Source organism: Rosa chinensis, chromosome 2, assembly GCF_002994745.2.
Source record: "Rosa chinensis cultivar Old Blush chromosome 2, RchiOBHm-V2, whole genome shotgun sequence".
NCBI classification, from domain to species: Eukaryota; Viridiplantae; Streptophyta; class Magnoliopsida; order Rosales; family Rosaceae; genus Rosa; species Rosa chinensis.
The window spans coordinates 2,435,011-2,443,940 of record NC_037089.1 but is presented as its reverse complement, the minus strand read 5'-3'; the positions used below and the strand labels follow the sequence as shown (position 1 = coordinate 2,443,940).

The following is an 8,930-nucleotide window of genomic DNA, read 5'->3' as shown; positions in this document are numbered from 1 at the left end:
GACGAGGAGAAGATAACGTGGATTTCAGATGTGTTTGTGGCTGCGAAGCGAAACAACTCACGCCCGAAGTTCATTCTGGCATTTACGGCGCTCACCAAGCAGGTCCAAAGATGCGATGGTTGCTCAAACGACATGGATATTTTTGGCCCAGTATATTGAAGGATTGTATTGCGTTGGCTAAAGGTTGTTTGGACTGCCAAGATCATGGGCCGGTCCAGCATGTCCCTAATATTCCAATGCAGCCCATTATAAAGCCTTGGCCCGCAAGAGGATGGGCGCTGGATTTAATTGGAATGATTCACCCACATTCATCACTTCAACACAAGTTCATCATCATCGCGACTGATTTCTTTACAAAGTGGGTTGAAGCAAAACCTTTGAAGGAAGCATCTGGTGGCACGTTGTGACAATTCCTGTTCAGAAACATCATCTGCAGATTTGGGATCCCAAAAGTTTTTGTTTCGGACCGGGGGGCGGCTTTCATGGGTGGTGAAGTTGATAAACTGGCAAGAGAATGGGGAATACAGTTCGTCCATTCTAGTCCTTATTATGCTCAGTCTAACGGTCAAGCGGAGGCCAGTAACAAGATCATTATCAATTTGCTGAAGAAAATGTTGGAAGCTAATCCGCGACAATGGCATGAGACACTTTATGAGACTCTTTCGGCCTACCGCACATCTAAGCGGAATCCCACCACGACAACACTTTATGCTTTGATGTTTGGCCATGATGCAGTCCTGCCTTTGGAAATCAACTTCCAATCATTACGAGTTCAAGAGCAACATCATCTCATTGGAGAAGACTGCGTTCAGGCTATGTGGCAGGAACATGAAAACCTTAGCGAAAAGCGCTTGGAGGCTTTAGATAGTTTGGTCATGGAAAAGCAACGAGTCGCTCACGCCTATGATAAGCGGACGCGGGGGAGGAGTTACAGTGAAGGAGAGTTGGTTTGGAAAGCAGTTCTCCCACTTGGCGAAAAGTTAGATGGTCGCGGCAAATGGACTCTAAGATAGGAAGGCCCGTACATCATCTATAAAATCTTAGCGAAAGGAGCTTTTCATCTCAAGTACCTGGATGGAGATGTCTATCATAACCCTATCAATGGCTGATACTTGAAGAAATACTTTCCCAATGTTTGGGACTTAGAGGAGTCGTAGACAGTTTCTTCAGCATAAGATTCGCGAAGGATTAAATGGCAGCAAACAGTTAGCTATTCTGCATCTTATTTCGCCAAGTACTGTAGGCCTTGATCAAACTTGATCTAGCCAGCGAAGCGGCTCCAACATCTACATTTGAGAAAATCAACATAGAGTCAGTGAACAAGGCAGATACTTACTGCTATACACATGGCGAAGCTACCACTAAGGAAGAGAAGAATCCTCATTCGCAATCAAAAGCAGTCTCCTTCGCATGGGAGGCACGCTAAAGTTCTGATCTCCTACAACCTGCCCAAGTTTAGCCAATTCACTGCATACCAGACATTAGATACATGGGGGCAATAAAGTTGGCAAAGAAAGCGTCAGTTCATGACAAAGGCAATCCAGATTGTGACCTTCAAGCTTTATGGCATATTTAGAGGCCTATATGGAATCAGTCAAGTAATTTCAGTCAAGCCAATACAAGTGGCTTTGGAGCAACGACATTATAAGAGCAGTGCTGATTCAAGACCTCTTCAGTCAAGACGAAGACCTTTGACTTCGAGGTCTGGGGGGAAATGTTTGAACCCAAAATTGGCATTTTTACCTGACAAGGCATGTCTTGGAGAAATTGAGCCAATGTCAGTGGCTCAAGCTATATATTGTCGACAAGTTCGAAATATATTATTTAGAGGCTAAATAAAGCCTACCTGTAGAATTATGGAAGATTATGCAAGCTAGAGGAAAAAGGCACGCCCATGCGAATATTCATACTCCATTCAATTAAGGAATATGACATGTAAGTGGGGAAGCATTCAACTACATTTCATGGTGGCCAATATTGGAAAAACCTATCATGATTCCATTAATGCTTAATTGGAAAACCTACCATAATTCCATTAGTGCTCCATCATGATTTGTTTACAGCCAACCACTTTGGCCTGGCAGCCTATATATAGAGGCTACAGCAAAGTAACAAGAGACACAATTCATCAAATTAATCCCTACGATTATCCAAGCCTCTCCAGACCAACCCCTCTCATTCTCTTACCGGTGGCCACACTCCAGTGCCACCAAACCCTCTGTCAACGTGCTTCGGTCCTAGTTTCCTCGAGAGCCGACTGCAGTACCGCGACCACAATAGTTACGAAACCAGCCAAGCAAGAGTAAGGCCCTCGCAAACCAGCCAAACTAAAGTCACGCTTTAGCAAGTTCTCCTCACTTCCCAGTGATTTTCGCTCTACTCAATCTACGACGTCGAGTATCGATTATGTGATTTTGAAGAAGCTTAGAAAAAGTCCTCACCATTAGGGGTGGTTTCGTGAAACCGAAAATTGAAAAAAATCGAGCCGAAAGCCGAACCGAAGCCGAAAACAACCGAACCGAAAAAAAACAGCACCGAAACAAAAAAAGGGAACTGAACCTATAACGTCCCGAACCTAAATTCACTGGTTTACTAGTTGTTGGATAGTGAACGACAATTTGTTTTACCTTTACTCTTTTTCGGTAACTTTAGTGGCCCTAAATTGTTGACTTTTGTTCGGGTCAAAATTTGATAAAGTTTTCTTCATGAAAGTTGTAGAGGGCGTTAAACCGAGCACGTGCATATGTGGTACGTAAAAATCGGAGCTCGTATGCGAAAGTTATAAGCGAAATTGTGAAAGTTACTGTTCATGGTAAGTAGTATAAATTTGAAAAAGTTACTGTGGCCGGTAAGTTTTCTTTTTTTTCTCTTTTCTCTTTTTCTCCCGCGTTTTTCTTCCTCTCCTCGGCTCTCTCTGCAACTCCAGCCATCTCCCTCTTCCGGCCACCTGGGAGCAAACAACCAGCACCGGTCGACTCCTCTTCCCCTACCCAACCTGCCCACGGCGGTAACTCACGGCGACTTGGCCGGAAAATGACGCATCGGGTCCTTGAAGTTTCACTGTAGCAGAAGTGGTCAACGCCAATATCTTCCATTTCCGGCCGTCTCCGGCCACCAAACCGGCGTCGAAGGTGGGGTTTTTGCCAAGGATCATTTCCCCCCTAGCCTTGAGCCGCGATTTGCAGCGTGAAAGGAGAATCAAGGAAAGCCCGATCCTAGGGTTTGGGATTTTCTGGAAATTTTTCACCGGCCGAATTGGAGCTCTTAAAGGTAAAATTGGATTGTGTTATGGTTGAGAAAAATGTTGGGTCTGATGAGTAGCTGGCGCTGCTGAAATTTGGTGACCATTGGAGGTGGTGGCCACCGACGCGTGAGCCCCACGGGACGCTGTAGGTGGCGCGTGAAGGAGCGTAAGGCAGTGTTTTAATTCCGGTTTTTAGCTTATTAAATCCTATAAATTGTGTAGAGCTTGTATGTGAAGTTTGGTAATTTTTGGAGAAACTTGGAATTATTTATGAATTTTGAAGTTTAGGGTTTCGATTATCGAATTACGAGAATCCGACCGTCGGATATTTCTCGGTTCTGCCTTGGAACCTTTAAATTAACGAATTGGTATTAGTGGTATAATTTGGGCTAAATCCGAGGAGAATTGGGAGGTGAAATTATGAGGAATTGATTTTAGGAATTGTATTAAATTATTGAAGAATTATTCACGGAATATAATTGTGTTTACAGGACGACGTACCGAGATATTGCTTGATGACGGAACACGAATGCGTGATCGTCGGAATAGTACTGTGAGTGGACTTTTGTTTTAAATGATGATGCATGCGTTTATTTTCTTGAATTAATGCTTTATTTAATTAACATATTACCTTTCGAGCATATGAATTAATTTTCGGAAATTGATTTCGAATTATATCATGGATTTACTTTCAATAATGAGTTTCAAAGGTTGCTTTTGTTTTAAAATATTATTTGATGAATTCCTTATTTCCGAGGTAAATTTCTGGAATTAAGCACATCCCTAATCACCGAGTTAAGCTCCTGGAAGATTTTTAAGATGAGTTTCAATGGAGTTGGATATTCTCAATTGTTTATTGACTTTCGATTTTGGCATCGGGAATGCCTAATTAAGGATTTTGGATTTGGTTGGCTTCTTGGAGATTTTGAGAGATTTTTGGAAATGGGATTTACCTATACTAATTTCCGGTTTTGGTTACGGATTTGAGAATATTTGGGCATGTGGGACACGCCGTCGATTTATTCCTATTTCTCACTTATCCATTTTGAGATTGAGAGTAATCTTGGCGTGCGGGGTCACGTCGTTGAATACATGGTTTCTATCTTGTGAGAAATGTGGGGAAGCTACATGGATTTACTGGTTTTCGATGATTTTTCCTCACCATACGCGGGTTATGTGATTAGGTCTCCTCCTCACTGACTTTGTGTTGGTGAGTAGCAGTTGAGGTAGCTTGTTCTCCTCCTCACCTACTTTGTGTTGGTGAGTGGCAGTAGATGTGATTTATTCTCCTCCTCACGTGGGTGGCAGTCGAGGTTATTAGATCTCCTCCTCGCACAATCTATGTGTGAGTGGCAGTTGAGGGTAGGTAGAGCCTGGGAGGCTCCATTTCCCGTATGGTTATATCTCTTCCCCATATCCTATCATTTCTCGACTAGCGGGGCCTAGTTTGATTTCTGTGTAATCAGCGGGGCTGGTCTTATCCTGTTGAGTATCGGAGTTTCGATCTTTCCTCTCAGTTGTTTGTGACTAGCGAGGCTAGTCGGTTTTTCTTGAGCGGAGCTTCTCGTGATTTGTTTTCTGAATCGTTGCATGCATCGAGAGTTTTTTTAAGGAAATAAATGTGGGAAAGTGTAAAATCCATTTGGTTTAAAAATTGTTTATTTTTGTCCACTCACATTAACGTGTTTTTATGTACTTTCCCCTGGGCCCTTCGGTTTCAAATGCCCAGTGTGCAGGTGAAATTAGTCGAGGTCGGGCGTACACGGAGTTGAGGCATAGTCAACAGCATGGCTTCCGCATTTGCCTTTGAATTAGGTTTTCCTCCTATACCTTTATGTTAGAATTGCTCTGATTACCTAGGGGATTTATGCTATTCGAGTTGAGATGTGTGTTTTGTGAATTGGAGACTGATGTTGATTTGGGGAGTAGGGTGGCTCCAGGAGCATAAGGATGAATTGATTGAGAAGTGTAAATGTTTTCTACAGGTTTGGGTAGCCCATTTTAGGGGAAGTTCCGCCAAATTTTTGGTAGAATTTCTTCTAAGGTGGGCCCCGCAGGGTCACTTCGGATTTCAGGGTGAAATCCGGGGCGGGTCCTGTCAGAACCAAACAGGTTCAGTTCGGTTTTCGATTTTGGTCTGTCAAAAACAGAACCGAACCGAAAAAACCGAAACTATCTAAACGACGTCGTTTTGTCTGTTTTGACTTTTAAGTCACAAACCCTAAAGGACTAGAGGGTTCCACGTTAGCGACTCTCTTTCTTCTCTGCCGCCTCTCTTTTCTCTCTTCTCTCAGTTCTCTACGTCTCTCTCGTTCTTCTTCTTTGAAGTCTCACTCAATCCTACTACGGCATTCCGCCAGAGCTCTCCGATGTTGGAAGCTCCGGCTGGTATTCAGCTTCCTCTTTGCCTCTAGATCCATGCTCGCTCTTTCTCTTATCTTCAATTTTGTTTCTAATTTTAATATTTGCTCAGTTATGAATCTATGATTAGATCTGTTATAAAGGTCCAAGATTGGAGGGCTCCAAAGTTTGTGACGGAGATGGGGCTTAGCAAAATCACCAATTTCAGAAGAGAGGCTTATGGGTATGTGTCTTCTTCTTAGAATCTGATTCTGTTTCTGGGTTTTTGTTCTGGCTTTTGATTCTTCTAACCCAGCCTTTCACAAACCTCTTTCAGATCTCTCTCTACTGCTGAGTCTCCGCTGCGAAGACTCGATCGAAGCTGATACTGGAACTGCTTTTAATACCTCACACGAGGTCAGATCTTCATGTTGCTCGCTTTGTGATTAGAATTTCGAGCTCCGGTAATGGCCGCCAGCCTTACATCTCCCCTGGTATGCTTAGTCTTCTATTACACTACACACCCTTTTGACGTTTACTTGAAGTTATGCTTAGCCTTACATCTCCACTGCAACATCACCTTTAATTGATTGCATTCATTAATGATTTTTATCATATTTATGGCTTGTTCATGATTCGGTGTACACATGCAATGATGCAAATACATGCATTCTCTATTTGACATGTCAAGATCAGCTACCTGTTTTGTCTCTAATGATTATACTGGAGAATCTCAACTCTAGTTGAAGTATTGAACACATAAATATATTAGAAATATACGATTGTAGTAGTCTTCTTTTATCTTATAGTAGACGATGCATTTGACAGTAAAAGTTTTGTTCCGCTAATGATGCACTGCTTCTGGTACAATTCATGAAAGACAGCTTCGCACAATGGATGACTTTGCCTGGCCTGTTAATTCCAGTTTCAATAGTCCATTCATCATTGATGGTCTAGCTAGTTGGTATATTGAATGTCTCTTTTTTATCAGCAATTATATTCAAACATGTTCACCTAAATTGTTTTCCTTTTTTCTTCTTGATCTGTGAATTTACATAATTATGTGGTGATTATTTGCAATTGATGATATTATTTTGTGGGTTGCTGGGAAGATGGAGCTGCTGGGATTGTTAAAGATGGTCTAAGGTGTTGTGCCAAATGAAAGGCTTGGATGGGTTGACTGCTCCTTTCACAAGTAAAGTTTGCATCTTTTTCTTCTTGATCTCATGATGCAAGGTAACGAACAGGAACTGGTGGATGATAGACTTGGTACTTGATCTTTTGCAAATGCTTTATGAATCAACCTTTTTCTTTTATCTTTTTATCTCCAAATATCAGTATGGTTGTGTTTTTATATTATTTTCTTTGCTGGTTGTATTTGCTATTGTACATTTGTTACTTGTCTTTTCAATTAGATTGATAATGGGTTTTGTTTTACTAGCTTTGAATGACATTTTGTGGGCTCTGTGAATACCTAATGTTATATATACCCTATGAAAGATGAATAGAAAGTCTCAGTCAGCCTTTGATTTGTTTGAGTAGTGGAAATGACATTATTTCTGTTATACCCTATGAAAGATGAATAGAAAGTCTCAGTCAGCCTTTGATTTGTTTGAGTAGTGGAAATGACATTATTTCCCGTATTCTATTTTTTCTTTTTAGATCAACTAATTGAATCCTATATATATATTGAATGTGTAGAAGTGGAGTGCTATTACAGGAGCAAGACTATCCTAAATTTTTCTGAGGTAATGTTTCCCTCTAATTATTTGTGTTCCGGGTTTTCAAGAAGCAATTTGTACGAAACTCTTATAGCTCTTAAAGCATGTCATTATCTTCTTTTTTGTCTGATGTATTTGGGCTGAAGCATTTTCGTCTCACTTTGCAGGCAACAAGAACCAATTATCAAAACTTTCCAGCTGTTTAGAGGATATATTTCTAGATAATATTTTTAGCTTTTTTTTCTTTTTTCTTTCCATATCGAAATGGCTCCAATGGCCTCCATTTTTTCCATATTGAAAAGGCTCCAATGGTCATATTGAGAAGGCTCCAATGGCCTTGATTTCTAATTTCCTAGTTTCCAATGTAATTTTTGTAAGTATAGCGGTGAGCAAGGAGCCTAAAAAGCTAGCTAAAATAGAAAGGGAAGGGAACATCAAACAGGCCTTAAAAAAAAAAAATTTGATTAAATAATTTTTATTAAAAAAAAAAAAAAACCGAACTGGACCTGACCGAACCGAACCGAACTGTCCGGTTCGGTTTTCGGTGTTGAATTTTGAAAAATGTAAAACCAAACCGAAGTCTAGTTCGGTTCGGTTTTCAGTTTTGGCCTAAAACCGAACCGAATCAAACTGAACCCACCCCTACTCACCACGAGGCACAAAGAATCCCGCGACGAGGTTCGTGCTCTCCTCGTGCACAATCGCTCGAAAGAAGTCCGGTCAAGGGACACCCCCGACGACCGCACCCGAACTGTGCTGGCCCGCCCCCTCAGAAAAGAGACTATTGACCAGCTGCAACAAAACTGGAGCCAAACAGTTTTAATTATTTAATGTTAGTTACTTAGTTGGTCTATAATTTTTGGTACGTTGTATTTTTGAAATTATTAATGAATTAATTAATTATAAAAAGAATTCTTTATTTGATACATTTAAAAGAAAAATAAAATCTTGTTGTGAGTTGATACTTGATTGTTTGATTTCATTAACCAAGAAAGGTAATTTACTTGTAAATAAAATACTAGAGAAAGCGAAACCCCAGTTTCGAGCCTAAGCGGTGGGGTCGGCGACCATCGTGCAACGTCGGCGGCTATCTGCTTGCAGCATCGGTGATACGCTTGACGGGCTTCACAGGACGAGTCTGGTGGTTTACTTGATTGATCTCTTGATAGGTGGTTGGCTGGTTTTGGTCGAAACTGGTTGGTTTGTTTGCTCAATGGCGGCGGGCTGGTTGGCTTGACGTTTACAGGTCGGGTCAAAGGATTAGAGAGCCGAGGAGCAGAGCTGTTTCGTTCGATCTTCCCAGCGAGTCTTGTTCGAGGTTCAGGGAGTCCGAGACACCTGATTGACTTCGGTTTATTGGGATCGGGTTTCCTGATTTCCAATGGGGTTGTTGCCGGTTCGAAAGGAAGGCAGCGAACCTAGTTGCAGGTGATGCGGTGCTGGAGGGGCAGGCCACCGGAGTGCTTGTTGGCGGCAACGATGGATTGGCAGAAACTGTCTAGGACCTCTTCTTTTCTTGCTCAGGTTTGGGTTTGGGCCTATGGGCAAAGGCTCAAATTTGGGTTGCTGGGCCTTTTAATATGGGCTAGCAGAGAGGGTGTCCTGCCACCCTCTTTTGTCACTTA

The 8,930-nt window shown here is 41.8% G+C and overlaps 1 protein-coding gene across 1 annotated transcript; it reads left to right on the top strand.

The window, feature by feature from the left end:
- The first annotated feature begins 482 nt into the window (after positions 1 to 482).
- LOC112189501 lies at positions 483 to 1,013 on the top strand. Its single transcript, XM_024328842.1, has one exon. It carries the CDS (start codon positions 483 to 485, stop codon positions 1,011 to 1,013), a length of 531 nt encoding a protein of 176 aa, XP_024184610.1.
- The last annotated feature ends 7,917 nt before the right edge of the window (positions 1,014 to 8,930 follow it).